We start from the raw sequence: 20,875 nt of genomic DNA on the forward strand, positions 1-20,875 counted from the left end.
GTTCCAAGGCCAGGTCCAGCTCCCGCTGGGACACCACAGGGAGTTAGCAGGGACTACCTCGGAGAGCAGTACATTATAGCACGATGTAATGCCAACTCTGTGGGATGCGGAACAAGTCCACACTTAACACTTTAAAAGCACACATGCATTTGTGAAGTACTTTAGGTTGTTTTGAGGATAAGTGTTGGAGCCTTTCTCCTGTATGAAATGTTCAAACAGCGACACACAATAGATGTGAGCAGTACGCTTATACTCCTATATACAACTTCATATGTAATCCTGGGAATCTGAAGCAAGTTGGCATTTAATGTTCTGAAGCAGCTGATCAGTACAATGAATCAATGGAATCGAAAGACACATAAGGGTTTTGGGCTTGATGGCTGTGTGGTTCCTTCACTGTCCCACCCACAAGAACTGCCTGTCACTCGTTCTGCATTTAATGTTTCCTGATTATGCAGATTATGTAATAAAATGATGCTATGTGCACAGATCTGTTCCAACCCATAGCAACCAAGCAGACTCCAATTACCTTCCCTACCACAGATCGGAAGATTAACCCCTTCCTGACAGAGCTAGTTTTTGCGTTCCTGACAGAGCCATTTTTTTCAAATCTGACATGTCTCACTTAAGTGGGGATAACTTTTTTTTGCTTTTACTTATCCCAGTGATTTTGAGATTGTTTTTTCGTGACACATTGTACTTCAAATTAGTGGTAAATTTGGGTCGATACAGTCTGTGTTTTTTTGTGAAAAATACCAAAATGTCGTGAAAAAATGGAAAATTTAGCGATTTGCAAAATGTTAAATTTTCTGCTTGTGAGACAAATAATCATACCACTCAAAATAGTTAATAACTAACATAGACCATATGTCTACTTTATGTTGCCATCATTATTTCAACTTCCTTTTAATTTTTTTGGACACTAGGAGGCTTCAAATATGAATAGCAAATTCTCAAATTTTCAAGAAAATTTCAAACACTGATTTTTTTAGGGACCAGTCCAGTTCTGATGTGACTTTGAGGGACTTGTATGTGAGACACCCCCATAAATGATGCCATTTCAAAAACTGCACCCCTCACAGTATTCAAAACAGCATTTTGGAAGTTTGTTAACCCTTTAGGTGTTTCACAGGAATTAAAACAAAGTGTAGGTGAAATTTCAAAATTTCATTTTTTTTGCAGATTTGCAAATTTAATACATTTTTCTAAGGAACACAGTACATTTTACTAGAGAAATGTGACTAAAAATTGATTCCCCCAATTCTTTGGTTTCCATAAATATCCTATATGTGGCCCTAGTGTGCACGGTGACCAAACCACAGGCTTCATAATAGAAGGAGCACCTACTTGATTTTGGAGCCTCCTTTTTATGAGATTATTTTTTAGGAACCATGTAGGTTTCTAGGCACCATAAGATGCTAAAAGTTAGGTACCCCCCCACAAGTGACCCCATTTTGCAAACTACACCCTTCAGGGAATTCATCTAGGGGTATAGTGTACATTTCAAACCCCCAGGGGTTTCACCAATTGTGGTACAACTGGGCAGTGAAAATGAAAAAAATAAATTTTTCATTTTCACAGCTCAGTTGTATCAAAATTGGTGAAACCCCTGGGGGTTTGAAATGTACACTATACCCCTTGATGAATTCCCTGAAGGGTGTAGTTTGCAAAATGGGGTCACTTGTGGGGGGGTTCCACTGTATGGGTGTTTCGGGGGTCATTCAACCAGAATCTGTGCTGCAAAATCCAAAAATCACTCCTTCCCTTCTGAGTCCTGCCATGCACCCAACTGGTATTTTTTGGTCACACGTGAGGCATTGCCGTACTCGGGAGAAATTGGGGCACAGATTTTGGGGTGCTTTGTATCCTTCATTCCTTGTGAAAATGAAAAATTTTGAGCCAGATCTGCATTTTTGTGTAAAAAAATGTAATTTTTTACACAAAAATGCAGTTCTGGCTCAAAATTTTTTATTTTCACAAGGAATGAAGGAGACAAAGCACCCCAAAATCTGTGCCCCAATTTCTCCCGAGTACGGCAATGCCTCACGTGTGACCAAAAAATACCAGTTGGGTGCATGGCAGGACTCAGAAGGGAAGGAGTGATTTTTGGTGGCGGAATGAATGGTGGGTGCTATGTCGCATTAGCAAGACCCCCGAAGCACCAATACAGTGGAACCCCCCCACAAGTGACCCCATTTTGCAAACTACACCCTTCAGGGAATTCATCTAGGGGTATAGTGTACATTTCAAACCCCCAGGGGTTTCACCAATTGTGGTACAACTGGGCAGTGAAAATGAAAAAAATAAATTTTTCATTTTCACAGCTCAGTTGTATCAAAATTGGTGAAACCCCGGGGGGTTTGAAATGTACACTATACCCCTTGATGAATTCCCTGAAGGGTGTAGTTTGCAAAATGGGGTCACTTGTGGGGGGGTTCCACTGTATGGGTGTTTCGGGGGTCATTCAACCAGAATCTGTGCTGCAAAATCCAAAAATCACTCCTTCCCTTCTGAGTCCTGCCATGCACCCAACTGGTATTTTTTGGTCACACATGAGGCATTGCCGTACTCGGGAGAAATTGGGGCACAGATTTTGGGGTGCTTTGTCTCCTTCATTCCTTGTGAAAATGAAAAATTTTGAGCCAGATCTGCATTTTTGTGTAAAAAAATGTAATTTTTTACACAAAAATGCAGTTCTGGCTCAAAATTTTTTATTTTCACAAGGAATGAAGGAGACAAAGCACCCCAAAATCTGTGCCCCAATTTCTCCCGAGTACGGCAATGCCTCACGTGTGACCAAAAAATACCAGTTGGGTGCATGGCAGGACTCAGAAGGGAAGGAGTGATTTTTGGTGGCGGAATGAATGGTGGGTGCTATGTCGCATTAGCAAGACCCCCGAAGCACCAATACAGTGGAACCCCCCCACAAGTGACCCCATTTTAGTCACCAGCTTTGGGAGGGGGGCTGGCGCTGCGGCTGGCGGGGGGGTGGGAGGGGTGCTGGCGCTGCGGCAGCCGGGTGGGTGGGAGGGAGGGGGGCTGCCGGGTGGGAGGGGGGGGGGGGCTGGCGATCGGTGGGGTATATACACACACACACACACACACACACACATATATATATATATATATATATATATATATATATATATGTGTATATATGTATATATATATATATTTATATATATACATATATATACACACACATATATATATATATATATGTGTGTGTATATATATATATATATATATATATACATATATTTTCAGTGCATATATTTTATTTTACAACTTTTTCAGCAGCTTGATGCTGCTGCTGCTGCTGCGGGGGGGAGGGGGGAGGAGGGCAGCGCTGCGTGCGCTCCAGACGCTCCGGGGGAGCCGTGGGAGCCGCTGCTGCTGCCGGGTGAGTGCCCGGCGGGTGCGAGGGGTGGGCTGCACATCGGTGGTGATCGGTGCTGTACCTGACAGCACCGATCACCACCGATCCCTGTGTTACCGAGCGGCTTAGCCGCCGGTAACACAGGAAACGCTGTGAATGGCTGTTCAGATTTGAACAGCCAATCACAGCGATCGCCGACCGGGGGGGGCACCCCTGCCCCCCCTGGGCGGCGAGGGGGGATGTCTGCTGTCAGGGACAGCAGACATCACCTAACTGTCACTGCGTCTCTAGACGCAGTGACAGTTAGAAGTCATGACGTACATTTATGCCATGTGTCGGGAAGTACCTCCCGGCCATGACGTAAATGTACGTCAAATGTCGGGAAGGGGTTAAAGCGAGTTGCTATGGGTTACAGCAAATGTGTTTGCACAGTGCCTCATTAATAAATAAGCCTCTAGATGTGACCAGCGTAATCTGTTGCGCCTGTAATTGTGACACGATATATATGAATGATCAGCTTCCTACCGTATGTTTACACCATCACAGGGATCCATGGCTGGCTGCTCCCATTCAGATCTGGCAGATTTATGTGCATTCCCTGAAAAGAGTAGACATCAGCTGTATAACCGGCCAGTTGACCCAGATGTCTCTGGTCCTCCGTGGTACACAGGTCTTGCGGAAAGTGAGAGCCTACAGTTCCCACCCACAAGAACTAAAGGTCAGTTGTTATGGGACAAACGCTGTTGGTACATCTAACAACATTCTTCTTGTGTCATTTCCTTATACTCTCCACAGAGAACTGCATATACCGCAGCACATTGTTCTCCACGTCGACACATACACTACTATTCAAAAGTTTGGGGTCACCTAGATATTTCCTTACTTTTGAAGGAAAAGCAGTTTTTTCAATGAGGATTAAATTCATCAGAAATCCACTCTATGCATTGTTAATGTGGTAAATGACTATAATATCTGCAAACGTCTGTTTTTTAAAGAAATATCTACATAGGTGTATAGAGGCCCATTTCCAGACCCATCACCCCAGTGATGGTACATTGTGTTTGCTAATCGCATTAGAAGACTAATGGATGATTAGAAAACCCTTGAAGACACTTGTGTAATTATGTTAGCACAGCTGAAAACATGTTTGCTAGTTAGAGAAGTTATACAACTGTCCTTCCTTTGAGCTAGTTGAGTATCTGGAGCATCACATTTGTGGGTTCGATTATACTCTCAAAATGGCCAGAAAAAGAGAACTTTCATGTGATAATCTACAGTCTATTCTTGTTCTTAGAAATGAAGGCTATTCCTTGCCAGAAATTGGAAATGAAACTAAACATTTCATACATTGGTGTGTACTACTCCCTTCAGAGAACAGCACAAACAGGCTCTAACAGAGCAGAAAGAGTAGGGAGGCCCCAGTGCACAACTGAGCAAGAAGACATATGAATATAAAGGGATTTTTTATTTATTTATAGAACTGTGGATTAACTGTCCACAGCCATGAATGCTGACCAATGTTTTTAGATCTCTACAAGTGAGCACTACAAATAAAGTACACCTCCTAATTTGGGTGTCTAGATATGGCCATACACAATGCCGAGGTATTGCATGTTATCCTCGCATACGATACCCCGGCAGCTCAATACATTATATGCAGTAGTTTTACATACAATGTATTATATGCGATCCCAGTGCCTAGTGGAAAATCCACCACTGACCTTTCCTATTCCAAACTCACCACAAGAGCTTCTGGAATCCTCTACTTCAGAACATCACAAACTCCACAACTACAGTGCAAGCTTTTAGGATTTCCATGTTTGGGACCAGATAATTAAATCTGGTACTAATTAAGTCACATGTGCTCAAGCATGGATATCCTTAAAACCTGGACGGTAATAGTGGAGTTTAGGAACCTCTGCCCTACTTCTTTTACAAAGGCAGCAACCACTACCATTAAATCACCTAGCGGCTTTGGCGAGAGGCCGCTGATCTTTTTATTCCCTAAATGAGCTGAATACAATATTTCTGTAAACGGCTGTGAAGATAAGGGAGACTTAATTTATCCTGCAAGCAGAAGATAAGGTCACACAGCTGCTTAAATCGCAGAAGCTTCCACCTCACTTTGTATCATACTATTACTTTGCTTGCTTCAGTTTTCCCATAATTTCATTTAATTGTAGGTACAGATTAAGTGGCACGGAGCTGATTGACATTGCTCTGGACTCCTCAGACTTAATACAAAGTTTCTGCAGCGTAGACAAAAATCATCCAAATATTGCTCACTGGATCTATGTCGTTTTTTCCCAGTGTCTTATTTATTTTAACAGGTCAAGACTAAATCATACGTAAAACAATGTAGTTATAATACAATGATATATGTATACTATAATAGGTGAATCAATACATGACTTGATGTAAGAAATAATTTTAGGGGGGGGGGGGTGGCAGAGTTATAAATGGATGGGTTGCCTTGACTTCACACAATTAAGCTTAAGGGTCTGATTCAGACTTGTTGGCTACACTGCGTATGTTCACTGCCAAGCGAACAGGTAAACGCTGCGCGGGTGATGACCATCAAATAATTTTTTTCCCCCGTTCGCAGTAAAAAGTCAGTCTAAACTGACTTTGATCTTGCCCAAAGATGGCCGAAATCGGAACAGGCATCGATATGCCTGCATCTGCGGGGGTACGTCCAGCATTTTTATGATCCCATGCTCCAGCCGCATGCCCCGCCCCTTTCCCTCCCCTTACAGCGCAAACCCCTTGGCGAGTGTGATAGTCACCGAATGCGTTTGTATGCGCATGCGAATATGCGCGAGTGCAAAAACCACCACCATTAAAAACGTGCTCAAAATCGCTGCTCACTGAGCAGGTCTGAAATGGGCCCTAAATTCATTTGCATGCTCTGAAGACCCGCATTAATAATCCCTGCATGTCGCATGTTATTTATTGCAACTGTCAGGTTTTGGGTATTGCCCCTTTAAAAAAAAAAATGCACTACATCTGGCCTATTAACTTGAAACTGAAGGATCATACAGTGTTACTCTTCCTAATTATTACCCATTATTAATAGGTTGATCCAGAGACCGTGTTTGTACTCCCCCCAAATGGAATACAAGACCTTCACATCTCTGTGCGCCCCCACAAAGCCGGCAGCAAATTTATCTATCTCAATTTAGTAGACGTTGATCAACACCAGCTCGTAGCATCCTGGCTGGTTTGTGTACTGAGCCGGAACCCAATCATTTCTAAGGTAAGGCGACGTGATTAATTAATTTGTAATACGTGAATAATGTCTGCATGGTGCTAATTAAAGTATAATCCTTGTGTGTTCTTAAATAATTTATGAAACATGGCTAATGTATACTGTACCTGCACAAGGAAAATACGTACGTAATTGTACTTCTACAATGCAGCAAATTCCCTAAACCCGAGACATTTGTGAGCCCAGAACATAGATCAGATGAGTCGGTGACTACACCATTTCTAAAGCACGTTTCAATAAGAGAGCATCCGATGGCGCACAGTAACAATGACATTATCACCGATACAAATGATGACATGCCATGCTTTCTGATTTACAGAAAAGATGAGAGTTCTATTTCACCTGGGATGTTGCTATGGGCAACTCTCTTTTTTCTTCTAGAAGGTTTTTAAATCAATAAAATTCTGATTGGTTCCCTATAGCAACGTCCCATGTGAAATAGATCTCCCATCTTAGTAAATTGACCCCATTATGTCTGATCACAGTGTTATGTGCTTTATTTCCTCTCCTTATATGTATTTGGATGGGGAGCTGCCTATGGGAACCAGAATCTGGGGCGGCTTACACAAAATAAAGGATGACTTATAGACTCCCCTTTTCACACCGCACCCTGGACCTGTGTTATTGCCAGGTGGGGGTAGACTCGGGTAAATGTGCGACGTGAAAGCACCAAAGTTTATAACCTGGTCATCCGACCTTCAGATTCGACCTGGGTTATAAGAAGGGTTAAACCCGATTGCCGTCTGTACAAAGGGTGACCCAAGTTTAATGTGAAAGCGTCGTACCTGGGTCGTAGCTGGGTCGGACCCAGTATCGCGATGGTGAGACGACCATAATGCAAGCAGCAGGTGTTGAGCTTCTGAGATGCCACCTCCACACTGTCACATGAGGTTCTAGAGAGTCGGTACTGGTGTATGAGTGATCAGGGGGAGTCCGGCAGCTCCAATCAGATGGACACGCACTTGCAATTTGTGGTCACGCCCCTTGTTATGGGTAACCATGCCCATTTGTGTGCATACGTCATGCACAGAGTACCTTAAAGTAAAGTGCTATCGCCACTGGATAAATATCAGCCGCTAAAATGTCCCCTTCCATTGGAGTAATAATACCTTCCTTAGAGTAGTATTATTTGTGGCCACAAAAAATGCATTTACAGTACTGCATGAACTGAATAAATAAGAATATTAAAATACATATAGCACTCCCAGGGAACTCCCAGCCCGAAAGGACAGAATGTAGCAGAGTAGAGAGCCGTTTCCTTACAACCTTCCATGTCTTTGTGACAGCCTTTAGCCTTGTCCACCTAGAACACCTGGGAGACCTATGATGTGTATAATACTTGTGCTGTAGTTCAGCATACTGTAAATATCTTACCACATTCTATATTCTTTATGTTCTGTGATTTATTTTGCATTGTGCTAAATTACAGAAGCGTTCTCGCCGAAAGGGATTATTACAGGCTGAAATGTATAATTTTGCTGGGCTGTTCATTGTTAAAACAATTTGAATTAGTATGTCTAGCATTTGTTCCTAAGGGAGCAGAAATAAAACATTACCATCTGAAAATATTAAAGCTCTCCTGTAATTTATTTTTGAAAGCGCTATTGGAGCTGAATAGGCCGCCTACAGTAGCTGTCCTAATGGAAAAGAATTACCAAGCACATGAGTGTGTGCCATACAGTAGCCTCTTCCCAGAAATCTGTAGCGGGCTCATTGCTTTCAGCCAGATTATGTATCCTCTGCGCTTGGAGTCACTCGTTTATAGTATACTTTGTATTTTGTAATTAAGCTTACAGCAAATCCCATGAAAAAATGACTTTACATACAGTAAATCACTGTGGCTGGTAATTACACATTTTTCAATGGTTTGTTTCTTCAGGATGTTACTGAATTAAAATTCTGCACAGTTTTTACATAACCGTGTGATTACTATGGCAACCACAGGTACAAAGCTATTTTGTGGGGAAATCCACCAAAAACTGATATCTGACAAATATCTGGCAAAGGATATACAGCACATACCTCCCAACTTTTGTAGTTTAGCAGGTAGGACGCTGCTGCTGCGTGGCGGAGGCGCGCCAAAATTTTCGGGGGTGTGGCCTAATTTGGGGCGTGGCCTATACTCGCGAGGCCACGCCCCATTTTGCCGCTATGTGAGCCTCTAGCCATGCCCCCAGCCCCCTGGCTGCGGGAATAGACGCATGCGCACAGCGTTTATTCCCCGCTGCTTAGCAGCTGACAGGGGGGACTCCCAACAGCCCCCCCACACCACGGGACACTGCCGCCCGCGGGCGGGACAGCGGGACAGGCCCTGACAATCGGGACTGTCCCGATAAAATCGGGACTGTTGGGAGGTATGACAGCATCCCCTGCAATACAGTTGTTTGATCTATGGCACTCGCCTGTAGTGGTAAGGGCAACATTTGCATAAATTGCTGCTAGTGACATCATCAAGCTGCTCCCAATTCACTAGAGAAGTTGGCGGGTACAACATGGGGGTGTGGGGTGGCCTGGTCTCTCAGGAGTCCAGAAGAACTCCCTAAAATTCTGATGGCAACAGGTATTCCAGGAGAATTAGGTGTGTGGTCTTAAATACAGTAATAAGCAGCTTTCATTGCATAAGCGGCCCTGAACTTGCCTGATCGCTCCTCCATCTAGGACGTACTTGCCTACTTTCAATTTCACCTCTCCGGGAGAAGCCCGGAGAGGCAACACGTCAGGGGGGCAGGAGCAAGGCTGACATCACTTAGCCCCACCCCCCATGCCAGAAAACTCTGTGATTCGCGGGCTGCGGAGAGGAGGTGGGGTTTAAATTATGCAAAATGCAGCGATCCCGTCATTTAAGCCCCCTCACCACGGACCCGAAGCATGGCGAGCGCAGCAAGCCCCGCGAGGGGCCTCGGAATATATGTGAAGTAATCCGCGTCCCCTCAGTTACACAGATTAACCATAGAGTCTGGAAAGCAGCCAAGTTTCACAGTTAAAGTAATCACAGACTCAGCACGTGGAATCTGGCAAGCTGCCAATTTTCTAAGAAAATGTAAACACAGCTGTCTGGATTAATAAACAAACACTGGTGCCGTGAAACTACACAAGTACCCTTTAAGGGTGCGAGGGCTGTGTGCTGTGTCCTTCGTGTGACCTCACTCTCAACCCCCCAACCGAAATCATGCTCAGAGACAGTACGTGGGATTGAATCATTGGCCACAGTTTATTAATACCTCTAAATACATATTGCAGGGTAGGGACAGAGAACGGTGGGCAAGGCAAGCTCCCGATCAATGACCTTCATTGATTTATGATGTAGGGGCGTGCCCCCTGCCTACGCTGTAGGCCCTTGGCTACGCCCCCCCTGTGGGCCAGCCCCTGCAGATCACCCCCTGCCTGGCGCGCAGCCGGACGGCCTGCCGTCGATAGCTAGAGCCTGGCGTGCGGCCTGACCGAGGGTGAATCTGCGAACCTCAGCTGGCTCCTCCTGTCCCGATGCCTTGCGCACCGCTTCTTCCCGCCCTGCGACATACATTAACCATTCAACTGTGACAGAATTGCATAATTGTTACAACTACATTTCCTCGCCAGTGGTTACCAACCGCCCGCTTAAACACATTAAGCACAGCGTGCCAGGTGTGAAATGGGGGTCGGCATACCTGCCTACCCCCCCTAGCTTCCCGCCGTTCGGTCCTCCGTCCGCAACAGCCCCGCCCCCCTATGCCGCTCCGGGCGCCATCTTTGGCTGCCTGCGCTCCCTTTGAATACAATTACCCTCTGTTTGTTATGTGGCAAGCATCCTATGTAATAAAAGCCTAATGGTGTGTACACACGGCAGGATATGCCGTGACATGCGAGTCCCGATGCGATCAGATCTCATCGGGACTCGCATCTCACGGCATGCTAGAGGGGCACAATTTACACCATATAGTGCAGATCTGCACTATATAGTGTTGCCTGCCCTCTCTATCTGGCTGCCGATTTGCGCTCACACGGGAGCGCGCATCGGCAGTGCATCAGGCTCGCAAGCCCTAAAAAAGCATGGGTACTTGTGTACTAGCACGGCGCCCATCGCAGACCATATCGCATGCGATATCGGCCGATGTTGTACAATGGCATACAATTTTAAAATTGTATGCCATTGTATATGGCATACAATGCCATACAATGCGATGCGATGCGATTATAAATTGTATAAGCACCCTAATGGGTGGTTACAATGGTTAAATGCACCCCCACGCCACCCCCAAGTATAAACGTGAACCCGAAGCGTGGTGAGCGCAGCGAGCCCGCGAGGGGCGGCGGTACGCATCCTATGACCTTTTCATACCCCCACTATCCACGTCGGTGTGGAGTTGAGAATAGAAAGTGTGGCGAGCGCAGCGAGCCACTGAGCCCGAAGTGTGGTGAGCGGACGCGGATACCTTCACAGGTATACGCGTCCCCTTGCGGGCTTCACAGGTATCCGCGTCCGCTCGCCACGCTTCGGGCTTGGTGGCTCGCTGCGCTCGCCACACTTTCTATTCTCAACTCCACGCCGACGTGGATAGTGGGGGTATGAAAAGGTCGTAGGATGGGTACCGCCGCCCCTCTCGTACCGCCGCCCCTCACGGGCTCGCTGCGCTCGCCACGCTTCGGGTTCACGTTTATACTTCGGGGGTGGCGTGGGGGTGCATTTAAGCATTGTAAGCACCCATTACGGTGCTTAAAAGCACCCATTAGGGTGCTTATACAATTTAATATCGAATATGAGTTAAAATCGGGTCGCATCGCATGCCATCGGGTGTATGGCATGCGATGCGATAAGATAAAAAAATTGGGCGACTAATTATCGGGGCGCCGTGCTAGTACACAAGTACCAAAGCATGCGATTTGGCTTCCGATACCTATATCGGGAACATCGGAAGCCAAATCTTACCGTGTGTACACACTATTACTCTGTAAGCTTGAGAGCAGGGCCCTCATACCTTTTGACAGTCTGTAAATACCCTGTTGTATCACTGTCTCCTTTTGTAAAGCGCATTGGAATATGCTGCGCTATATAAGAAACTGTTAATAAATAAATAATAAATAAAATAAACATAATATTTCCTTATTATGCTGCAAACGCTGCACTCAGGATGTGTTTGTGGGAAGAGTTTCATCATTTTAATGTACTTGTTATTTCTTTACAGGCTTTTGAAATAACCATTTCTGCTGGAGAGAAGGGCTGTAACAAGAGGATCACCTACACCAACCCGTATCAAACGAAGAAGGTATACTCCCTGCACACAAACCGGCCAGACCTTCTGCAGTTCAAGGAGAACACATTCCAGGTAGGCCATAACCTCGGCCTCTTTCTGCTGGTGGTTTATTTATTTTTTTATAAAATCGGATTTTATTTTAAAGAAAAGGAGAAATTCATCATCAGATGAGTACAGACTAACAATGACAAAAACATAGGACAGGTATCAAAATCTAAACAAGTACCAGGCCTGGAGAAATCATGGAAGCCTAGAGACAATGTTAATGGCATAAACATAGCACAACTTCAAGTAAATAGCTGACATTATCATGGAAAGGAATTTAGCCGTGCCTCTGCCCCGCCCACTGAACTTGTGATGTCACCACAGGTGACGTTGCTATTGGGACCAGGAGCTTATGGACTGCCCTAAGATCCATCCAGGCAGTGATCCACAATGGCGCCTTTCTAGGCTGCATGGTGACCCTGGCAGTCCTCAGCGGTAGTATCTTCCTTCCATAGGTTGACTCTGCCTTTTTCTTAGATACAGAATATACTGTGCTTGGAGTTCTATAGTATATGAAGTTCCACTTCATCTTTGGCACAGTTACAGGAATACTGATGGCTATTACTGTATACCTTTTCTACTGAAAGGGGTGTAATTATTTGGCCTCTGTGGTCTAACCATATTCACTATTACAATTATACAAAAACAAAGGTGGAGCGCTAAAAAAATGGATCAATAGGTCAATTGTCAAAAAAACAGTATATGTATTTGTTAATAAAATATATAGTTATAGATATAGCAATCAATACTGGAATAGCATAAATGAACAGTTAAAAGATTGTGGTTATAATACTTAGTAGTCTGGAGTCCCGTGTGCAGTCCTTGTTTAGGAGCTTTGTAGGAGTTGTTATCCCTTGGGTGAGTCCATAATAGCTGAGTAAAGTGAGGGTCCATAAACCTTGCTGGATTTTTCTTGACACTGGAGGATGTCAAAAGCTGAGAAAGCTGTCAGCCAGACAGCGAAACATGTCAGGGAGCACCTATTGATTTTATTTTCTGGGTACTCTTAGTCGCTCTGGGACACCCTGTTTTTGGAGATCGACCCGACAACCCTTGGCTCAGCATTGAGGGGCAGATTTATTAAGCTTGGTGAAGTGATAAAGTGTCTGGTTTTTATCACCGGCCAATCAGCTCCTACCTGTCATATTTCAAACCAAGCCTATAACTTCACAGGTAGGAGCTGATTTGCCGGTGATAAAAAACAGACACTTTATCACTTCACCGAGCTTAATAAATCTACCCCTGAGTTCCAGCTGTATTCTTGGGAAACCACCACCTGCACACTGCGGATTACAATTATATATCACTGTTGAGGATACCCCTAATCTAACTCAGGCACACCAATTGGGGTTCTCAAACATCCTCCAGTGTCAAGAAAAATCCAGCAAGGTTTATGGACCCTCACTTTACTCAGCTATTATGGACTCACCCAAGGGATAACAACTCCTAAAAAGCTCCTAAACAAGGACTGCACACGGGACTCCAGACTACTAAGTATTATACCCACAATCGTTTAACTGTTCATTTATGCTATTCCAGTATTGATTGCTATATCTATAACTTTTTATACCTTAACAACTATATATTTTATTAATAAATACCTATACTGTTTTTTGACAATTAGGGGGAAATTTACTAAAGGAAATTTGTAAAAAAAAATAGGTGTATTTGTATCCAGAAATACACTTATTTTTGACATTTACTATCCCGAAAATACGGCAATTCGTAGTCGTATTGATGTGCTATCAATACGAATACAAATTGCCGTATTTTTGGGATAGTAAATGTCAAAAATAAGTGTATTTCTGGATACAAATACACCTATTTTTTACAAATTTCCTTTAGTAAATTTCCCCCTTAACCTATTGATCCAATTTTTTTGCCCTCCACCTTTGTGTTTGTATAATTATGTTTCTTTAGGGGTTTGACGCCCCGTAACAGGAGCAGCTTGACAACACACCCTATTAGGCGCCTGTCTACTTTAGGCCGTGAGGCCCGAGGTTAACTAACATTTATATTCACTATTGCATCCTTGCAGAAACAGACTATGGTAGGACAACAGAGGAACGTCCCTTGTGAACCATTTAGTGACTCCACTTACACATCTGCAGTTACATACTGTAATTAATAATCCTAATTACAAAGTACAATACTGTAGATCACCAGTATATGCTCCTGACACTTTTATATAACAAGTTACTCCCATCCACAATGTAGCCGTCACTGGCAAAGTCAGGATTTTTAGAGGGGGGTTTCCAAATATAATCCAAAATCTCCCACTCTGCAGCGCATTGGAGTAAGTACGGGAGTCTAATGGGGAGCAGTAACAGCCCTGAAAATTGGTCTTTTTATACACTGGATACTGTATGGACTACAGTAGTAATATTTTACAGTACAGATGGTCTATCTATACAGTATAGGCTGTTTAAAAAAAAAAATTGTCAGGAAATGTTTAAACATATCATAATAAATAAATACAGATGGAGCCCCTCTTTTTCATTGCCAGCGCTTGCCAGAATGTCCCCGCTGGCAGAGAGGAACTCAATTAGACTGGGAGGCGCGAGCATCTCACACGCATGCGTCAGTCGGTGGCTGAATGTCGGGACCCTGCCCGTCTCGGCTTCAGGGAGACGGGCAGGGTTAGGGGGGTGCGGGAGGGGTTGGGACAAGTGTTGGGGACCGGAGGTGGAGACCCGGGCGGGGGGCTCCATCGGATCGGGGCGCGCGAGTGTCTCGTGCGCATGCGCCCCTTCCGACGGTTGGCAGTGGCTGGCGATTCTATTGCCAGCCCCTGCAAGCATGACAGCGTCTCCATTTGTACATAAACATAAAAGAACCAGTGCTGCACTTTCTAAGCTATTAATCTCCCACTTCATGGTAAGGCTCCTGTCTCTTATTCCTGGCAGCTACTCTCTGATACATACAGTAAATGTGGTAGAAGAAGCTGGTACACTGGGCATGTGCTGCAGCTCTGCTCTGTCCCTTACACTGCATGATGTGGTGGCAGCTCTAGTGATCATATTATATACCAGTGCTGTTGTTGTAATAATTTAAGGCACTTGCCAAGAGGAGGGGGGTTTCCAGGCAACCAGAAGCCCTCCTGCATTTGCCTATGGCCATCGTGAGTGAAGGTTCATGAGAAATGACTTTGAAAGTACTTAACTCAAGGCAATAACCATGACTCTTAAATCAATACACACAAATGTATAATAAAGTCATATGCTGCAGTCATTGGAAGAGTTTACAAAGTATAACATGTTCATGTTTCTCATAAATGACAAAATTATTTTATATATAATTCTTTATCAATTTAAAATTAATATGAATGCACTTTTCTCAACCTTTATAGGATAAACATATATAATGAAGGATAACTGCTTCTTCTCTCTATGGGGGTTATTCATTGCCATTTTGAGTGGGGCGAATTCGGCCTCATTCCAATGGTGGGGGTCTGCGCAAGAGTTTATTTGCGCATGTGCAGAACTTGGCAACGAATGACTTCGGCCAGTTACACACGTTCATTGTGAGAAGGGAGGACCAGGGGTGGACGGTGGCAGGAATAGTGCTCGCCAATGGGAACACACAGCATTTTTATGGGTGTCCCCATGAAAACGCTTGGGGGGGGGGTGATCCCTGCCTCCTCTTGGTGGACACCGAAGGAAATAAAAGTCAGTTAAGACTGACTTTTTTTTACAAAGGGGAGAGAAATCATTCGATGGTCTGTGACCATCGAATGATTTCTCTCCCCTTCGGCCGCATGTGAGGGAATTTGTTCTCAGACTAATTCCCTTGCTTGTTATTATGAAGATTCAGGTGGCACTGGCGGTGGAGGGAGGTGGTGTTAAGCAGTGAACGGCCACTGCTTAACGAGCAGTGTTGAGTCGCCCCCCCCCCATGTTGGGAATTCATATGTTATGCGCGCAATCGGCCACTAGATGGCGGCCAGCAGAACAATTCAAGTGTTGCTCTGTTCGGGTGCACACAGCTGTTCTGTAACTAGTTATACATGAAAGAACAGAGGGAACCTCTGTATATTATTCTGGATAGTCCTCCAAATTATCTGGGTAAGTTGGTGGCGGAATAACTGTGTTTATTTACATCTTAGAAGGTACCCAGGGAAATATATAAATTCTTCAGAAATATATATTAAAGCACAACGCTCAACCGCCACTGTAATGGCGGAATCCCTACTGCCGGTGCTCCGACAGGGGGATCCCAAACCACAGGGGTTATTCTCCCTTTTGGGGGTCCACGACCCCCATAGAGGGAGAATAGAACCTGTGGCTAGCCCCCCTGTCGGAGCACCGACAGTCGGGATACTGACCGTCGGGATCCCCCCTGTTGGACCTCCATACCACACCCCCAAAATGTAACTTTTCATTATTTTTTGTTTTACAGGTGTCTGCAGGTGAGACATACACGATAGGTCTGCGCTTCGCACCCAGCGAGAGCAGCGGACTGGAAGAAATCCTGATCTTTATCAATGACCAAGAAGATAAAAATGAAGAGACATTTTGTGTGAAGGTCAAATATGACAAACCAATAATAAAAAAAAGCTCTTACAAGGCTTAGATTGGACTGAAATTAAAAATATGATCTTGAAAATCTGTTTTTATCTTAGTCATTAGTGCTCAAAAGGGGGAAACGATGTGCATCGGTCAGTCGCCGGTTTACAGTTGAATAATTGGATGCCAAGAACACAGTGGGCATCTGTGTGTAGACGTTTTTGACTTTGGAAAGTTATAGGTTGTGTTCCGTTTTAAAAAAGAATCTCTAATTCGTTTGTAAGTTAATTTATTTATATACCCCATGACAATTTAGTTTTATATTGTGTTCAATACATATATTTTTTTAAGATATTTGCACTAAGAAATGAATGAAGTGTGTGTTTTATATGAAGTTTTTCAAAATAAAGTATTTTGCAATTACATTTGTTTAACTTAATTGTGAGCAGCCATTTTATATCTTGCTGTTCCTGTTATAAAGCAGATACAGTATCTAGGCGTAGTAAGGATATGTCACAACCCTGCGAATGGTGACGTTTAAGTGTGGAAGATCTAGAAGCGACTAGAAGAGAGAAGAGCATTCTGACAGAACATTACACATAGTGGTGGCAGCCATTTTGTGGTCTGGATGAGTAATTAAGAAGGCAGTCTTTCAAGTCATTATAGCTGATGCCATATCTCCTGAACATTTGGGGTTCCCTTAAAATGGCTGCCTGCTGTGTCTAAGCCACATGCGTCATGCTGTTCTGTCACGATGTATCCTGTATGTATCCTTTTCACATGACTATATAGCAACTGTATAATTACAGATTTCCATCTCAGTATAGTGTTAGCAGGGGAGATCTGCGATGATAGTCCTGCTGGAGGGGAGACAGCATGAGTAGAAGGGAGATCCCTCCCTTGTCATCCTGTTGCTCCTCTGTTCCTACCAGGTTTGCACATGTACAGACCTTAGCCTTGGAAAGGTTATACTCTATGGTCACTAGGTCTATATTGAAAAGGTTGACATGCAATTACTGTAGGTCAACCACTGAACGTCGACAGGCCTTATGTCCACACGTTAAGATTTACCATTCAATTTTTACTATAGTTACAGTAAATCGAATGGAGATCAAAGCAACTGTTTAATTACAGATGGTTCTAAACTTTTGATGCCGATCCGCGCTCCCATTCAGCTGAAATCGCAAAGCCAAGTAGACAGGGCAGCAATGACTACATAGCGCAAATCTAATCTAGATAGTATGAATTGTATGCAAATAACACACGGGTTAGCAAAGATTGGATAGCAATTGAGTCAAATAGCAAAGGAATCTCACCGTTTGTACACACCATGAGGTAGACATTGGGAAAGTCGACCGTGAAAAGGTCGACATGGGTTCCTCACTTTTTTTTTGTGCTGACAGGCGGGAGGGAGAATTGAATAGTGTGCCGAGCATAGCGTAACACCCTGCCTGAAGCATGGCGAGCACAGCGGTGCACCAATACCATGTCCGTGTTGACTGTGTCGACATTCGGGACAAAAGAAATTAAAAACTCCATGTCGACCTTTTGACTGTTGACCTTCCCTATGTTAACCTAATGCTTGTGTCGACCTAAAGCGATGTCGACCTTTTGAGTATGTTGACCTAAGGCCTGTTGACCTTCCTGTGGTCGACCTAATGAATCACACCCTGGGAAAGAACCCAGCAGCGAGCGGTTTCACCGCAGTGCATAGCAAAGTGGGTTTGAGTCATCGCTGGGAATGCCACAGTCCTGCATTGAGAAAAGGGTGTATAGTATACAGCGCTAGGTTTGACTGAATAAAAGGCTAACACAATTAACCAATAAAGTACATTTATTATATACCAGTAAAAAGACAATTGAAATTATTGACTATAGAGAATTCTCTTAATCAGCAAGAAAATGGGGGATGTGTAAAAAACAGTCTGGACGGGTATTGCTCTAGTAAGTCAGTTAAAGCAACAGTTCAAATGCACCAATAATGATTGGATAGTCACCAGATATGGAGTTAGACGGTCTATCTCCTATGTTTTTTGGAGGAGAGTTAGTAGAATCCCGGAGAATTGTCCAGCATTTTTTGGATCCGGATTAACTCAGTAGACGGCAAGATTATTCGGGTTAGATGGTATCAGTGTACCCAAGTATGTCTTGTCTCAAGAGAAGCTGAGACTGTGGAATCCTGTTTGTCATTTAAGCCGGTCTGGGTAGTCTGGTAACAGGTGCAGGTGAAGAGGAAACAGGTGGTGGCTCAACGCGTTTCAAAGTGTTAACACGTCTTCATCAGGAGCAGTCTTACTGGAGCAATACCCGTCCAGACTGTTTCTTACACATCCCCCATTTTTTTGCTGATTAAGAGAATTCTCTATACTCAATAATTGTTATTGTCTTTTTACTGGTGTATAATAAATGTACTTTATTGGTTAATTGTGTTAGCCTTTTATTCAGTCAAACCTAGCGCTGTATACCTCCTTTTCTTTGTACACACATATATAGCGAGCCTTACACACTCCCATATACAGCTGCTTTAATTGTACTTGTGGATCATAATTTCTTTGTTTGACAGTCCTGCATTGACTATACTGACATAGATACAGTATGAATCCTAACAGACTTGTTTTGTTTTGTGGAGAACCTGGTTTTACTTTTTAAATGAATGCTACAGTACTTTAAATCATGGGGCAGACTGACCGGGAATGGGAACCCATCGATGCCTGAAGTTTGAAGACTAATGCCCAGAATGTGCAGATTTGTACATTATCAGACATCTGTCCATTACTTAATGTATGTGAGTGACCTGCTGCAGAGCACCAATAATGCAGACCTCATAGAGAAATGCCAAATCCCTGTTCTTGTGCTGCATATGCCTCTTCAGAAGGAATCGTGATGGCTAAAGTAGAAATCTCTTCCATCAGTGCTCTGTATTATCTCCCTCTTCAATAACACCTTACCTTCCAGCCACTATTGCTGCTGACGCTCTTTCTGGCTATTGAAGAATGACCTTCAGCTCTTGGCTACCATGGAACACTCTGAATAATGATTGTTACTATTGTATCCTACTAGAGCACCTTGACACTTTTCTTGTCCAATTAATGTATCTCAGCAGATGTTATAGAATTCTCAAGCACAGAATGAATACTCTTTTTAACTCTATGGGTGTTCAGAGCTGCTGTGTGTATATACAGTATATTGAAGCCGGATAGGTATAGGGATGGTTACACAGAAAGGGGCACTCGTGCTAAAGCTATTTGGTCTACCCAAAGCCAAAATATCCTCTATCGATCTATCTATATGTATGAGGATGGATCAATAAGTACCTGTGTTAAGAATGAAGACGCAAATTTTTCACAATTTTTTTTATTTATTTTTCAACATAATCTCCTTTCACGGCATTACACTTTTCCCAACGTCCCTGCCATTTCTGTATACCGTCTAAAAAATACGATTTGTCAAACTCAAGTAGGCTTCTCCTCGCTTGAGCTGAATTTTTTTCCCGCGAGCCACGTTTTCAGGTTAGAGAACAGAAAGCAGTCGCAGGGAGCCAAGTCAGGCGAGTACGGTGGATGGGGCAATAATTCATAGTGCAATTCAGGCAATTTGGCCGCAACAATTCCAGATGAGGGAGCTGGTGCATTGTTGTGGTGGAAAAAATAACTAGCCTATGAATCAGTCTGAAATTTGGTACGGCGTTGTTTGAAAGATGGTAGTACACGATAATAATACCAACTTTCCTCAGCAACGCCACCTGTCTTCAAACACAGGTACTTATTGATCAGCCCTCATATATATGAATTTTTCCAGCCCCTATCAAGTAAAAAAATATCTAATAAGGCACCATCTAACATGTATCTCCCGTTTGGTATACAGGCAAAATTGAGACCACATTCAAAACGGGATGCAGTCAAAATTCGACGGTCAAAATCCCGACATGGTCAAAATCCTGACAAGGTCAAAATACCGACATTTAAAATCCCAACAAGGTCACAATACCGACATATTGAATGTAGACAGGTGAAAAAGTCAACACAACTGTCGGTCAGCAGGTCGCAAGGTTGACATGGGTTTTTTCACTGTTTTTTGACCCGACGTGCCGACCGGCGGTATTTCATGCCCTACCATCCACTAGAGCATGGTGGGAGAATAAAATAGTGTGCCGAGCGCAGCGAGGCACTGTGCGAAAAGCGAAGCGAGTGATGCGAGGGGCTGCAGTTGACTTCCAACCTTGTCCATGTCGACTGTGTCGAGATTGGGGTAAAAAAACTGTGAAAAAACCCATGTCGACCTCGCGACCGAAAGTCATGTTCACATTTTCACCTGTTGCCAGGCATTTTGTCCTTTAATCCCATACATTATGTCTGTTAAAATATTGCAGGATAGATCAGAGTAACGATAATATACGGGGCGGTAACAGATCCTTGAAACTCCTGCATTGTGAAGCCTGGTGGATTCG

At 43.8% G+C, this 20,875-nt stretch overlaps 1 protein-coding gene across 3 annotated transcripts in view; it reads left to right on the forward strand.

The window, feature by feature from the left end:
- The window catches only part of NPHP4 (nephrocystin 4), a 286,074-nt gene extending 269,223 nt beyond the window's left edge, over nt 1-16,851 (forward strand). For all 3 annotated transcript variants that reach the window (XM_083162998.1, XM_083162997.1, XM_083162999.1), the window contains 4 exons: nt 3,926-4,097; nt 6,456-6,635; nt 11,810-11,950; nt 16,322-16,851. In XM_083162998.1, coding sequence (XP_083019124.1) covers nt 3,926-4,097; nt 6,456-6,635; nt 11,810-11,950; nt 16,322-16,495 — 667 coding nt within the window. In that variant the 3' untranslated portion in view covers nt 16,496-16,851. The remainder of the gene's footprint in view (nt 1-3,925; nt 4,098-6,455; nt 6,636-11,809; nt 11,951-16,321) is intronic.
- Nucleotides 16,852-20,875: the final 4,024 nt, after the last annotated feature.

The sequence above is a fragment of the Crinia signifera genome, chromosome 19, assembly GCF_055691185.1.
Source record: "Crinia signifera chromosome 19, ASM5569118v1, whole genome shotgun sequence".
NCBI classification, from domain to species: domain Eukaryota; kingdom Metazoa; phylum Chordata; class Amphibia; order Anura; family Myobatrachidae; genus Crinia; species Crinia signifera.